The sequence below is a fragment of the Neoarius graeffei genome, chromosome 14 (assembly GCF_027579695.1).
Source record: "Neoarius graeffei isolate fNeoGra1 chromosome 14, fNeoGra1.pri, whole genome shotgun sequence".
Taxonomy (NCBI): Eukaryota; Metazoa; Chordata; class Actinopteri; order Siluriformes; family Ariidae; genus Neoarius; species Neoarius graeffei.
Window position 1 is genome coordinate 11,606,255 of NC_083582.1, and position 15,498 is coordinate 11,621,752.

Below are 15,498 nucleotides of genomic sequence, written 5' to 3' on the forward strand. Positions count from 1 at the left end.
GTGGTGTATTGTCTTCCCTCGCTGTAAATCTCATGCTTAAGAAGGGGCCACAAGTACTCAATAGGGTTTAAGTCAGGTGAGGAAGGGGGCCATGTCATTACTTTGTCATCTTTAAGGCCTTTGTGGGCTCGCCAAGCAGTGGAGTACTTGGGTGCATGTGATGGTGCATTGTTCTGCATAACAATCATGGCCTTCTTGAATGATGCAGACTTCTTCCCATACCACTGCTTGAAGAATGTATCTTTTAGAAACTGGCAGTAGGTTTGGGAGTTGATGTTAAGTCCATCTTCAACCTGAAATGGTCAAACTAGCTCATCCTTAATAATAGCAGCCCATGCCATTACCCCTCCACCACCTTGCTGGTGTCTGAGTCAAAGTGCCCTGTGTCCATTAGTTATCCAGCTATGGGCCCATCCATCTGGTCTATCCAGAGTCACTCTCATTTCATCCGTCCATAAAACCTTTGGAAAATCTGTCTTCAGATATTTCTTGGCCCAATCTTGACATTTCAACTTGTGAGTCTTGTTTAGTGGTGGTCGTGTTTCAGCCTTCCTTACCTTGGCCATGTCTCTGAGCACCGAACACCTTGTCCTTCTGGACACTCCAGGTCGGTTGCAGTTCTAGAATATTGTGGCACTGGAGGATAATGGGTTCCTGGTAGTTTCATGTTTAATCCTTCTCAAGTCTTTTGCGGTTAATTTGTGTCTTTTCTTCTCCACACATTTTTTGCGACCCTGTTGACTATTTGCAACAAAACGTTTGACTGTTCTGTGCTCACATTTCTATAGCTTAGCTATTTCAAGAGTGCTGCATCCCTCTGATAGGCATTTTACAATTTTTGTCTTTTCAGTGTCTGTTAAATCTCTTTTTTGGCCCATTTTGCCTGAGATAAAGAAGCTGCCTAATAATTATGCACACCTTAATATAGGGTATTAATGACTTTAGGTCACACCCTCCCTCATTACACAAATAAATACCACCTGAGAATGCTTAAATCCAATTAGCATTCAAGTGTATCTAGCTTGCGGTTGGAAAACATGCATAGAAATAATGGTAGGGTCAGAGTACTCACTTGCCTAATAATTGTGCACACAGTGTATATCATGGTGGGGCGGCACGGTGGTGTAGTGGTTAGCGCTGTCGCCTCACAGCAAGAAGGTCTGGGTTCGAGCCCCGTGGCCGGCGAGGGCCTTTCTGTGTGGAGTTTGCATGTTCTCCCCATGTCCGCGTGCAAGGGCGTAGGTTTGGTCTAAGCTTTGGTAGGGACATTACAACTTCCTCCTCCCCCCCATCCACCCATAACTTGATCGTACATCACGTGTACACAACCATACTCAGCGGAACAGTTCAAGAACACTTTACTTATTCCTCTTCCAAATTCAGCATACATTTTGCATTTTGTCCTCTTATGCAGTTAAGAGAAAAACATTCCAGGTAAGATCAAAATAAATAACTATTATTGGGATCTTCTGTATTATACAGCAAACACAAATCCAGATAAGAACAAAGAAATAACTTCTTGCACTTCAGGTAAATGATGCAATCTCTACATTATTGGGATATTGTGCATTTAAGAGAAAAATATCCAGAAAAGAACAAATAAATTATATCTTGCACTATATAAAAATAAATAAATAAAAATCTCTGTATTATTGCAGTGTTTGTTGCATGCTTATGTGCATCTGTGTTTATCAACTGGCAAAACTAAATATATAAACATACAGCAAATGCTTAGAACTTTTACACCCATCTAAATGCAGTGTAATCTGCAGATTTTTACAGGGGTATGAATATGTCTGTAATGTTATTTACAAGCTGGCAAGCTTTATAGCCACCAGGCTACACTAGCACTAACTAACTAATTAAAACGGGAGCTGTCAGCATCTTTCCATGACTTTCCGTGTTTATTGCATGTATCTGCCAGGGCTTTATTCTGTTGGCTACTACAGACAGTTAAAACTAGCACTCCAAAAAGACACGGGAGGGGAGGAGGAAATATAACACTTAGCTAAGCCTTCACTGAACGCTGCAATAATTGTGTTGCGTGACACAGCTAAATATCACACTTCTGGGCGCACTATACTTACTGTCGCGGTGGTGAAATAACTTCTAATGTCCCGTTTCTTTTTTGGTGGCAATGGCATTGTTGTCTCTTAAGCTTATAAAGTAGAACAGTGGTCAAATTCAGAATGACAAATTTATACAGTTTCGGGCCATTACGAGCCAGATGCGTTGCCGCGTTCAGCACCACAGCACAATCAGTCACTTACAATCAGTCAGATACACTTTAGATAGCTTCCCTTTTGTCTTAGCTTAGCAACACGAAGCTAATCTGGGCCTACCTCGTGCTCAAACACATTTTGGTTAGCTATGCAGAACTAGCCTTTTGTCTAAACACATGGTCAAGCCCCTCCTCTACACTCAACATACCAAAACATCAGACAAGAACATTCCAAATTTTATAGCTCCCTCATACACACACACCTTGGCTCAGGCCTGTATATATATATACACACACACACACACCTCACTGCTTGTATATATTGATTATTATTTTTATCTTTGTATAATAAATTAATCTAGTGTAGGTACATTCCACTAAGAAACTACATTTCCCATCAGCCCACTTCCGCGTTGACCTGCGTCACGCCGGGGCGGGATCATCTACATCATCCTCCAGGAAGGCATAAACCGCCTGGAATTCCTCAGCCCTTTGTCTCTCGTGTCCGGATTCCAAGGAATCTAGATGCACAAAAGAGATGCTCTCAAACCCGAAAACACTTCCTTCTTGCTCCCTCTGCTTTCGCTTGAGGCGACCTGACTGCACCACTGATGACCATCGCTCTGTTGCAGCCAATGAAATAGCGGCATGGGTCGTCATAGCTCCGAATACATCTCGGAACCTTTCATAAACAAAACGTTTAAATTAATGCTACCACTGCGTAGTATATTGAAATATTACATTAATAAATGTAGATTTTCGCTATATTAAAATAAAATGGTAAATATTGGTAGGGACTATTTTGTATTCCCCAAATATTGATTGTGATACGTCCCTACCATCCCTATATAAATCTACGCCAGTGATAAAGGGTAGCGGCGGGGTTATTATTCATAGTTGGCTTCACGTTAATAGAATATCCTGATATTAAGTGAACAGACGTCGGAGATTGTTGAAGTTGAGGAAACGGTGATTAATATCCTACAAAAAATGTGTGAATACTAAATACATTAGATATAAACAGCTTAACGTTTTTCTGTCGGCTACAACCACCAATATGTTGCAATGGACAGGGTAAATTCAGGTAAAGTGGGACACGTTTTTAAATAAAATGCGGTTTTAACAATCTAAATCCATTATAATGATTCAAATGTGTGTATGTTTTCTTTAAATAGATTGTTAAGAACATATCAAAGGGGAAATTAATCTAGTGTAGGTACATTCCACTAAGAAACTACATTTCCCATCAGCCCACTTCCGCGTTGACCTGCGTCATGCCGGGGCAGGATCATCTACATCATCCTCCAGGAAGGCATAAACCGCCTGGAATTCCTCAGCCTTTTGTCTCTCGTGTCCGGATTCCAAGGAATCTAGATGCACAAAAGAGATGCTCTCAAACCCGAAAACACTTCCTTCTTGCAAGATTCACCATCCAGCGCGTTCTGTGCTTAACCACTGGCCAAGAGACTTTTCCTCACGAACGCTGAAGTTCGGACCAAGAATCCTCTGCTTTCCACGGGAACCACCCAAGTGCTTCGCTGGACCAGAAAGTTCTCTACGCCTCCATCACGAGCGGCTCACGTGCTCCAACGACAAGGCCCGAAACTACAATAGCAAATATTTCTTCATATCTTGCTAAAGGCAGGATTAAGTAAGATTTTGGCATTTGGGCATAAATTAAGATAGTCTTAAGAATTTGCTTTTATTGAAATAGTGTGAATTTAAACCCAGGTTTATTCATTACACTATTAGACACGCAGCGTGTCGAATTGAATTGTTCTGTTTGTTTAATCTCATTTGTTTTAATAGGCTGTGCATGCCTCTCTCTTTCTCTTATTCTTTTTACTAATATCCTCAATCTTCTAAACACACATTTTGACCTTATTAAGATTTCAGTGAGTTTGGTAATGTTATGAGTGTGGAATCCTTTTGTTACTTATGCCGCTTTTCCACTACAAACGCGGCTGAGCCGTGCCGTGCTGAGTCGAGCTGAGCGGGGCTGTTGGGGTTGCATTTCGACTACAACCGCGCTGAACCGTGCTGGCTGGAAGTGGGTGGACACATTGGGTGGAGTTAGCGAAAGTGGGTGGACATCACGTGATGTCGTTAAGCAGCGCAAACAGTGACATCAGTGACAGTGGCGGAACAAGTCAGAGCCGGGCCGGGGGCGGGGCAAATGACAGGGCCCTTTATTAAAGCTTATCATAACATCATTTTAGGCTACAAAATGTCCGCAACTGCGGTGTTTACCAATTTCAACACTACCGGGTGCAACTATGTTATTTAGTACATCAAATCCTTCAAACGAACATGTAACTCAGAAACAAAAAACATTAGGATACTGTACATGGCTCATAATAAAACATCAATAGCCTATACTGCGCACATTATTTGAAGGGCATACGAATGAACGCTCAGAGGTTGCAACGGTGACAGGAAGAGTCAGAAATAAAAGGAGGGCGGTGCAAACCTCACTGAATGCACTGTGTTTACCAATTTCAACACTACGGGGTGCAACTATGTTATTTTGTACATTAAGTCCTTCAAACGAACATGTAACTCAGAAACAAAAAAACAGGTGACATACTCTACATGGCTCATAATAAAACATCAATAGCCTACTGCGCGCATTATTTGAAGGGCATACGACGAGCCTTGCGCTCCGCGAACTCGTCCACGATGCTCTGTATGTCACTGATTCAGTGATCTTTTAAGCGGTAGTCCCACGACCCGGATAGTAAACAATAAACATGGAGGACATGGAGTCGTTAGTGTTGCTGGTCTTGGTGCTGTGGCTTGTTGTCACCGACAACGCCAACAGATACTGGCAAGAGCGTATAGATGAGGCGAGGCGCATAAGGCTTCAGAAATTCTCGTAATTCGTAATTCTTCTTCTTCCGGGTTTGCGGTGTTTACAGATCCCAGCGCGCTCGCGGGGCGTGTGTGGGCATGTGAGGACACTCCTCCTCACCAATCAGTGCACAGGGGAGTGTCTGCTCACGCCCCCAACCTCACTCGGCACGGCTTGGCTCGCTTCAGCCCCACTCCAAAACGGTGCGAGTTTTAGGGGCTAAGCGGGGCTGAAACGAGCTGAGTCGTGCTGGTTTTTGGTAGTCGAAACGCGAGCCGTGTCGGGCTGAAGTGAGCTGAAGTGAGCTGAAAAAGGGTAGTGGAAAAGGGCCATTAGAAACACGTGCTCAACAGGCCTGACCAGGCCTGATACACTTTAGATAGCTTCCCTTTTGTCTTAGCTTAGCAACACGAAGCTAATCTGGGCCTACCTCATGCTCAAACACATTTTGGTTAGCTATACAGAACTAGCCTTTTGTCTAAACACATGGTCAAGCCCCTCCTCCACACTCAACATACCAAAACATCAGATAAGAACATTCCAAATTTTATAGCTCCCTCATGCACACACACCTTGGCTCAGGCCTAGGTGCCTAACACACACACACACATATATATATATATATATATATATATATATATATATATATATATATATATATATATACACACACACCTCACTGCTTGTATATATTGATTATTATTTTTATCTTTGTATAATAAATTCATTTATTATCAAAGCTGTGTGTATTCATCTTGGTGTGAACAATATCTGAAGTCCCCAATCGCAAAGAATTCAAAAAGGTGCAGATTTATGTAATATGGTAAGTGATCAATAATAATTTGGAAATATACCATAATCTAGCTGTTTGGTAATTTATCCAGGATTAATGGTATGATTCACTAAATGATTCATTGAACGATTCACTAAATGATTCACTGAATGATTCACTTCAAATGAGACTGATTCTATGGTATGATTCAATTCAAATGAGTCAAAGTAAACGATTAAATGGGATTGATTCATTTTAATTATTAACCTTCAAATTTAATGAGACTGATTTAATGAGATTGATCACTTAATTTCAATAATTAACTGATTGCACCTACACTAGTCAGTGAATTTATAAGAGCCTTTTACATCCTTCAACACAATCTGACCCCCCTTCAGCAAAGCTGATGTATTCAGGTTGAGTGGGGCACTTTGTTTGGTATGTAGGACAATGTGTGATGACCATATATTGACCACAAACATTTTTTTTTTGTTTTAAAGCATATCAAAACATTTATTTATAACAAATTAATGTCAAACATAAAAAATATAACAATGTAGTAAATGAATAAACTAGTAAATAAATAAAAAAGGGGGCAGCACGGTGGTGTAGTGGTTAGCGCTGTCGCCTCACAGCAAGAAGGTCCTGGGTTCGAGCCCTGGGGCCGGCGAGGGCCTTTCTGTGTGGAGTTTGCATGTTCTCCCCGTGTCCGCGTGGGTTTCCTCCGGGTGCTCCGGTTTCCCCCACAGTCCAAAGACATGCAGGTTAGGTTAACTGGTGACTCTAAATTGACCGTAGGTGTGAATGTGAGTGTGAATGGTTGTCTATGTGTCAGCCCTGTGATGACCTGGCGACTTGTCCAGGGTGTACCCCGCCTTTCGCCCGTAATCAGCTGGGATAGGCTCCAGCTTGCCTGCGACCCTGTAGAAGGATAAAGCGGCTAGAGATAATGAGATGAATGAGATAAATAAAAAAGGTAGTATATGAATAAACATTTAATAACAATATATATAATATTAGCATACAACATTAAAACATGACTCGTGAAACCACTTATCACACTTACAGCAGGCCACCCATTCCTCCATTGCCTTTCGGTCACTTGCATCCCCCATACACCCCCTTGCAGATAGTATAATAATAATAGGATGTCTATGATCTCGCGCTTATCTCACCACTCCAAGATGGCGACCGTATTTCTCGCATCAGAACAGCCAATGCTCCGTCTACGTAATAATAGGATGTCTATGCTCGAAAGTGCAGAAGGGCGCCATGTGGGACAGGAGTCAGATTTTAAACGAGACCTTGGGCAGCTTAAACAACCGTCAGAAATATGCGCTCTACTTTCATGGCGTAAAACAAATGTTGAATGCATGCATTTCACTACACGTTTGCTTGCATGTCCGACATGGATTTAAATGATATTCACCTGCTGTATCCCAGCTACATACAACCAAGCAAGAGGAGCTTAATGGAGTGGAAAGGCTATACATTTGATAACTCAGTTAAAGTCACCATTCTTGTGTTCGGTACATTCACATGATAAATTCAAAGTATTTCAATTAGACAAATGAAGTAATGTGCATTTATTTCCTAACAGACATAACTAACGACATACATGTTCTTTGTCAATTACGCGCCACAGTTAGTTAGCCATGCCAACACTAGTGAACGTTAACTTTAGCCAGCCTTCCTATTAACACGAGCTTAGCTTATTATTCGATATAGAGTATGAAGCACTGGATCTAGAGTGGTTCCCTCGAACTCTGAACCATTTCGGAAAGATTTAGCCATTTTACCTTGCAAACAGGTCCTTAAATCTTCTTTTATTCTCCCAACTACCGCAGATGAGCTCCTCTGGTCCCAGCAGGAGAGAAAAGGAAAGATGGCGCTTGGTTCCAGTGATAATAACGGTTGGGATCGGAATTCAGATTGGGCGGAGATTCAAAGGAAACATAACCATTTTATTTATTTTTAACATGAATTTATCTCGAAGATTGTTCATCCCCCAAGAATAGAATAGTTCTATATGATTTATACATGTTTGGAGAAGGAACATAAACCAGTTATTTTTCATATACTAAATAGTTACTTAAAATTTCAACAACCCCTCGTTTCCCCCTTTTTTCAGTGTTCTGCAGTCGGACCCCCAGACTCCCTGCCAGATTTAGTGAGGGCCCCTCCCAGCGCTCTATTTTTACTGCCTTGGTATCTCACTGGGCTGCATGTTGCTCTCCCAGTCCTCCGGCCCCAGGTTCCAGTCTAGTGTGGGGTGACCCTCTGGTTTCTTTTTTCCTCCTCTTTGGAGGTGCTCATCCCTCAGTTTGCTTTCCAAGGCGTCTCTCGGCCCGGTCCCCTGCTCAGCACCTTGTGCACATCAGTGTTTCGTTGGTTCTGCACTTGGGTTCACTCCCCCAGTCTCAGTTCCTGGAGCAGTGGGTCGCGCTCCTTTCTTTAGGAGCCGCGACTGAACCAGTTCCCCATTACATCATCATCATCCATTACTCTTCCTCGACAGCAGTTTAATTAATGATGTCATATCCTGTGGGCGTGGTCTTCACCAGTCTGGAGGCTGAGGTTCTGACGTGGCGGATTTACGGGTCAGGGGCGAGACAGTTGATGCAGCGCACAGACGCTTTAAAATCTCCCGTGTGTTCTTCCCCCTGAGTCTGCTGTGTTCTCTGAGCAGTTTACTGTCACAAACATCACCTGTATTTCTATAAACATCACTCACTCATCACTAATCCATGTTAATCATTGAGCTTTTGATGGTGTTCAGTGTTTAATGTCAAATTAAAATTCCATTTGATTGAGGTGGAATTTTGGAGCTGATTATTTGAGCGGATTTACAGCGCAGCACCTTTACTGCTGTTTCTGTGTGAGTCGTTTACACCAACATTTATTCACTATGAGAGAGACACACACCATTTGTGCAGCATTTTTCAACTGAGGAGTTTATTTTTGAAAAGTTTCTCATTTCCAGTCAGGGCGTGTCGATGTTACTGAGGGACGACCTGAAAGAGAAAAGCAGAGGAGAGATTTTTTTAGAACAATAATCATCAAACCTTTTATCCTGGTATATAATATTCCCATTGCACTATTCTAGATCATATTACTGCATTCAAAAGTATTCGCTCCGCATGTGCTTTGTTTAGTAGCGAGCTCCTGAGGTAATGAACAAGACCCATTCTGTAAGACATTACAAATATGACTGTGACTCATTCTGAGCTCCCTGACCACTGCACCCTTCTTCTCCTCCTCAACCTTCTCCTTTACCTCCAGGATGTCGTCCACCTGCCCCTCCATCCTTTTGGCGCCCCATTTCCTCCATTAGTTCTCCCCAAGGGAGTAATGTGGGAGTTGAGGGTCTGGATGGGATTGGGTCGACGCTGTCCATTATCTCGCCCCACAGCAGTGCCTTTGGACTCGCAGGTCTGGAGGACAAAGGCTCCTCGACGCCCACAGTTTCAGGTGGCAGACTGGAGGTGGGTTGAGGTTCGGGCTCTGACTCAGCTGGTGCTGGTGTTTCTGGTGCCGCATGTAGATCTGGACAAAATCAAGGACAAGAAGGACATAAAATGGACCGTTAAGACAGAGAAAACATTACAACATTAAAGAATGCGCAAAAGAATCAACAGCGGAAAACTGAGATATATTTTAATCTGGTTTACCGAGTGTGAGCACGTCAGTGGCATGAGCCTGAGCAGTGATCACACAGCCATCGTCTACACGTCCACCTTCAGGTGGTGTCACAGGAGACGTGGCGTTTCCTCCCAGAATCTCCTCCTGGACGGATGGGACGTGGTGTTCGTTCTTCCCCATCGTTGCGGGTGGAGGGTAGTAGGAGGCGGATCTCAGAACGGGGTGGGACGGGGGGTAGAACTGGTCCGGCATGATGAAGTAGGCCGGGGGGAAGAACTGCGGTGGTAGGATGGGGTAGAACAGGGGGTCGAAGTGAGCAGCCTGAGACTGGAACTGAAGAAAGAAACAGAATTGGATTTTAGAGAAACAAATTATTTCTTCAACAACAAAGTCCAAAAAGAAATGAACAGGTCCATACAATAGGCTACTTGTCTTACTGAATATTACAGCGACAAAATCCCGGTGGTTCTGTCATATGAACCCTGACCATCAAATTTACTCATCAGCATCATCATCTTCAGAAGGGGATCTGGTTCCAACTTACCATTTTCGATAGAGGATGGTGTCACGCGTGAAAAGTGAAGTTTGAAGGCAGAGAGAGATGTGAAGCGTCGAGTGAGAGACGTGAAGTGTGAAATGTGGAGTGTGGAATGGAGTGGGTGCTGGGGCGCACCGTGGGGGGGGGCTGAGAGGGCGAACCGCCCCCGGCCCGGGCCCGTGGGAGGGCCCGGAGATAAGCCCGATATATCGCTTACATTCAGTCCTTCGAGATTACATTCGTCGTGCTCATGCCCGGGCCCGTGTGAGGGCCCGGGGAGTTATCTGATGCACCCCTTAAAATCATTGCAATGTGTTGCAAATAGTCGAGCGCGCGAGCGTGTACAATGTTGTAAGATAATGTATGTTGCCGTAGCTCAGCTGCCCGGCGGCTTAGTGAACACTACAGCCGGGACATCGACCCTAGCTTCCCTGGCCAGCTGCTTTGTTTTAGAACCTCTTTCAAGGACCAGATACCAAAGCAAAATACTGTTGCGGATCTGGCAAAAATGCTCCTTGTCAACCACCCAGCAGTAATTTCTGCATTCAGTGAAATTTGCACCGCCCTCCTTTTATTTCTGACTCTTCCTGTCACCGTTGCAACCTCTGAGCGCTCATTCTCCAAATTAAAGCTGATTAAAAACCACTTGAGGAGCACAATGGGACAGGAGAGACTGAGTGGACTTGCCATGTTGTCCATAGAGAATGAGAGAGCAAAGAAACTGGACATACAGAGCATCGTGGACGAGTTCGCGGAGCGCAAGGCTCGTCGTATGCCCTTCAAATAATGCGCGCAGTAGGCTATTGATGTTTTATTATGAGCCATGTACAGTATGTCACCTAATGTTTTTTTGTTTCTGAGTTACATGTTCGTTTGAAGGACTTAATGTACAAAATAACATAGTTGCACCCCGTAGTGTTGAAATTGGTAAACACAGTGCATTCAGTGAGGTTTGCACCGCCCTCCTTTTATTTCTGACTCTTCCTGTCACCGTTGCAACCTCTGAGCGCTCATTCGTATGCCCTTCAAATAATGTGCGCAGTATAGGCTATTGATGTTTTATTATGAGCCATGTACAGTATCCTAATGTTTTTTGTTTCTGAGTTACATGTTCGTTTGAAGGACTTGATGTACTAAATAACATAGTTGCACCCGGTAGTGTTGAAATTGGTAAACACCGCAGTTGCGGACATTTTGTAGCCTAAAATGATGTTATGATAAGCTTTAATAAAGGGCCCGGTCATTTGCCCCGCCCCCGGCCCGGCTCTGACTTGTTCCGCCACTGCTGCTCTCATTTCCTGCAGCATAGGTCATAGTCTCAGGACAGGCCTAGTTAATTTCTTTTCTTTTTTTTTAATATTTTTATTACATTTTCTCAAAATGCAAAACACACTGAACTGCTCAGACATGACAGAAGAAAAAAAAAGAAAAAAACCCCAGCAGAATGTGGGCATGTGGGTACAGTAAATAGAAAATAAATATAAAAATAAATGACAGTGGGCACAGTCTCCATCCAGTCCCCTCCCTTTCAATCTCCTGCAGTAAGACAGGGCAGTATCCAAATAGGAATCAATACAGAGCATACAAACATAGCAAGGCTACAAGGTGCTTGTTAGATAGTGAGCAATTAAAACAAAGTCACAGAGACAGGCTAGGCTGATCTGGGAAATCCATGAAGCAAGGAAGATGACAGTGTGGGCCCAATATGCTACAAATAAGGGTCCCAAACCTTACAGAAAGCATCTATTTTGGAGTGAAGCTTGCACGTCATGTATTCACTAGGAATGCAGTCCATAACAATGTTGTGCCATGATTTTTTTGTTGGTGCAACATTCTTGATCCAGAAAAGTAGAATGTTCTTTCTAGCAGCAAAGGTCAGTATATTGAAAAGTCTCCTGTGTTTACTGTCAGTGATCCGACCATCTGGGAGACCAAGTATCAGGCACAAAGGGTCCATCCGTATTGGGACACCAAAGATAGCAGTCAGTTCGATCACAATACTAGACCAATACTTTTGTAACTTCACACATGACCAGAAGCAGTGAGCATAACGACCAGTCTCAGAGTTGCATTTCCAACAAAGCGGGGAAATATTAGCGTCCATTTTGTTCTTGACAACAGGTGTTATATGTGTGCGATGTACAATTCTGAACTGTACGGATTTAGTGCGGTTACAAACAGAAATTTTCATGGCCTGAGACCAGACTTCCTGCCAGTCAGCATCATCTATAGCAACGCCTAGATCTTTCTCCCAAGCTAGCTTGATGGTTTGTGAGGTAAGAGGAGAATTAGAGTTCAGGGCTCTGTAAAAAACAGTAATGCATTTCTTATTAATCTGTAGAGACAGGGCTTTCTCCACACATGAAGTGGTGTTATTAGTCATTAAGGTGGTGTCTTTAACTATGAAATCTCTAATTTGTAAATATCTGTAGAAGTCACCTTGATTGAATAAACCAAATTGCTGTTGCAACTGCTGAAAGGATAGTAAAATCTGGGCTTTAAATAGATCACCTATTTTCTTCAGCCCTTGGGTGCTCCACACTTTAAAGCCCTGGTCCTTACAGCCTGGCAGGAAGTCCGGGTTATCAAGAATGGGAGTGAGAAGAGATGATAAATGAGCCCGGCCTTCTATAGAGCGAATGGATCCCCAGGCTCTGATGGTACTGAGAGTAATAGGGTGAGAGCAGTGTTTTTTAACAGATTCAGGATTATTCAAAAACAATAGATTCAACAAGGGACACTTGACTGAGAGGACTCAATATCATGCCAAATCGAGGCTGAATCACAGTTGTGCCAGCTTGCAATCACCCGCAGGTGTGATGCCAGTTGGTAAAATCTAAGATTTGGTACATCTAACCCTCCATCACAACCTGCCTTTTGAAGTTTTGTCATCTTGAGACGAGGCTTCCTTTTGCTCCAAATGAAGGAGCTTAGCCAGCCTTCAAGCACCTTAATAACCTTGTTGGATAATAAGATAGGGATCATTTGCAGTGAGTATAGCAGTCTGGGCAGGACGTTCATTTTTATAAGAGCAACCCTACCAAGCCAGGAAATAGGGAGAGGGGCCCAGCGGTCTAAGTCTGCCCTTATGGCATCGGGGGGGGGGGGGGGGGGGAGGGGTTGGACTTAAACATCTGACCAAAAGTGGGTGTTACATGCACTCCTAAGTAAATGAAACCAGTGGGAGACCAGCAGAACAGGAAGGGCTCAGCCATATCTGGAACACTTGTTAACGACCCTAGGGGCATAGCCTCGGATTTTGCAAAGTTAATTTTATATCCCGAAAAGATGCTGAATGATGAAATGACCTTAATCAGGTAGGGAACAGAAGTTTGGGGTTGAGATAAGTGTATCAAAATGTCATCCGTTTATAGAGTAATTTTGTGTTCCTTTTCACCAACAAAAATACCAGAAATTAAAGTGTCTTGCCTTACTGCTTGGGCCAGCGACTCAATAGCAATATCAAAGAGCAGGGGGCTGAGGGGGTCGCCCTGCCTATTCCCGCGGTGGAGGGGGAAGTTTTTGGATCACAGTCCATTAGTCTGAACCGCTGGCATCGGAGAATTATACAGAACCCTAATCCAATTCACAAAATTATCACCTAGGCCAAATTCCTCCAGAGCGTAGAACAAATACGACCACTCGACCCGGTCGAACGCCTTCTCGGCATCAAGAGACCGCATGAGGGCCGGGTCCTTGCAGCTCTGGGTTAGTTGGATGATGTTAAGGAGCCTCCTCATATTATCACAGGAGTTCCGGCCCTTGACAAAACCAGTTTGGTCCTCCCTGACAATATGAGGCAGAACCCTCTCTAGGCATAAGGCCAAAATTTTGGAGAGCAGTTTTTGGTCAGAGTTAAGTAGGGCTATCGGCCTGTATGAGGCACAGCTATCCGGACATTTTCCTTTTTTAAGGATAAGAGAAATGTTGGCCTCCCTAAGGGATTGAGGTAGGATCCCATTTTCAAATGAATGATTGAGCATAGACAGCAGAGGGTCTAAAAGAATACCACTAAACTCCTTATAAAACTTGCATCTGAATCCATCTGGCCCTGGGGTCTTACTGGACGGCATAGGTTTCAAAGCAAGTAACGGGTCCTCTCTAGTAATTGGGGCATTTAGTCATAATTTTTGATCATCCGTAGCTTTGGGGAGTCTGAAGTCTGCAAAACACTGACGCATAAGGGTCAGGGCACCGTCAGGCTGCTCGGAACTATATAGGTTGGAATAAAACAATGCAAAGTGTTTATTAATGGTTCTGATATCAAATGATCTTACACCATTAGAGTCAGTAATAGAGACCTATATTTTGAGAATCTGCCCTCTTTTTGACAAGATTAGCAAGATATCTTCCAGGTTTATCCCCAAACTCATAGTTTCTGCCTGGCAAATTTAAGGGACTGTTCAGAGTCCAGAATCAGAAAAGTATTTAATGCAGCACGTGTGGATAACAGTTCCTTAAGCAAATCAGGACTCAGACTAGATATATGATTTTTCTCCAATTCAGCTAGTCAAGATTCGAAAAATTTATGCTGTTCATTCTTCGCACATCTTTTGGATGCAACAAAAGACATAATCAGTCCACGAGAGTATATTTTACACGTCTCCCAGAGGACAAAGGGATTATCTGTGGATGGTGAGTTGATAGAATAAAAAATCTTAAATTCTGAAGTAAAGTAGGAGATAAACTTGTTATCTTTGAGGAGATATGGCTGAAATCTCCAGCAGCGTGACAATGCTCTGTCCTCAGCGAGAGAGCATACCAAATAAAGGGGGGCATGGTCTGATAACGGGGCGGCACGGTGGTGTAGTGGTTAACGCTGTTGCCTCACAGCAAGAAGGTCCGGGTTCGAGCCCCATGGCCGGCGAGGGCCTTTCTGTGCGGAGTTTGCATGTTCTCCCCGTGTCCGCATGGGTTTCCTCCGGGTGCTCCGGTTTCCCCCACAGTCCAAAGACATGCAGGTTAGGTTAACTGGTGACTCTAAATTGACCGTAGGTGTGAATGTGAGTGTGAATGATTGTCTGTGTCTATGTGTCAGCCCTGTGATGACCTGGCGACTTGTCCAGGGTGTACCCCGCCTTTCGCCTGTAGTCAGCTGGCATAGGCTCCAGCTTGCCTGTGACACTATAGAACAGGATAAAGCGGCTACAGATAATGAGATGAGATGGTCTGATAACACAATGTTGCCTATAGAACATGATAAAGCAAGAGACATTTTTGAGGAGGGGATGAAAATGTAATCAATTCTGATATAGCTTTTATGTGGGGCCGAAAAAAGTGAACTCTGAATCAGTAGGGTGAAGCTGCCTCCACACATCAGAATATTCAATATCGTGACATGTATTAGTGAGCACCCTCGCTTGTTTAGAATGGGGAGAAATGTCAAATGGAAGTTTGTCAAGAGAGGGATTAAGGTGACAATTGAAATCTCTCCCCACAAAAGACTCCCCTGAGGCCCGATCCATAGAAACTGC

At 43.6% G+C, this 15,498-nt stretch overlaps 1 protein-coding gene across 1 annotated transcript; it reads right to left on the reverse strand.

Moving 5' to 3' along the window:
• Positions 1-8,817: 8,817 nt before the first annotated feature.
• On the reverse strand, positions 8,818-10,141 carry LOC132898670 (E3 ubiquitin-protein ligase Hakai-like). Its single transcript, XM_060940385.1, has 4 exons — positions 10,031-10,141; positions 9,516-9,819; positions 9,121-9,390; positions 8,818-8,858 (listed from the first exon to the last, which is right to left on the reverse strand). The coding sequence occupies exons 1-4, from the start codon at positions 10,031-10,033 to the stop codon at positions 8,818-8,820; spliced, it is 618 nt and encodes a 205-aa protein (XP_060796368.1). The 5' UTR covers positions 10,034-10,141.
• Between the last annotated feature and the right edge of the window lie 5,357 nt (positions 10,142-15,498).

Excerpts from the sequence above, each read along its gene's own strand:
- LOC132898670 (XM_060940385.1), bottom strand. Across the intron at positions 9,391-9,515 it reads CACTGACGTGCTCACACTCG|ATCTACATGCGGCACCAGAA; the intron begins GTAAACCAGATT and ends GATTTTGTCCAG. Across the intron at positions 8,859-9,120 it reads AGGTGGACGACATCCTGGAG|GTCGTCCCTCAGTAACATCG; the intron begins GTAAAGGAGAAG and ends TTTCTCTTTCAG.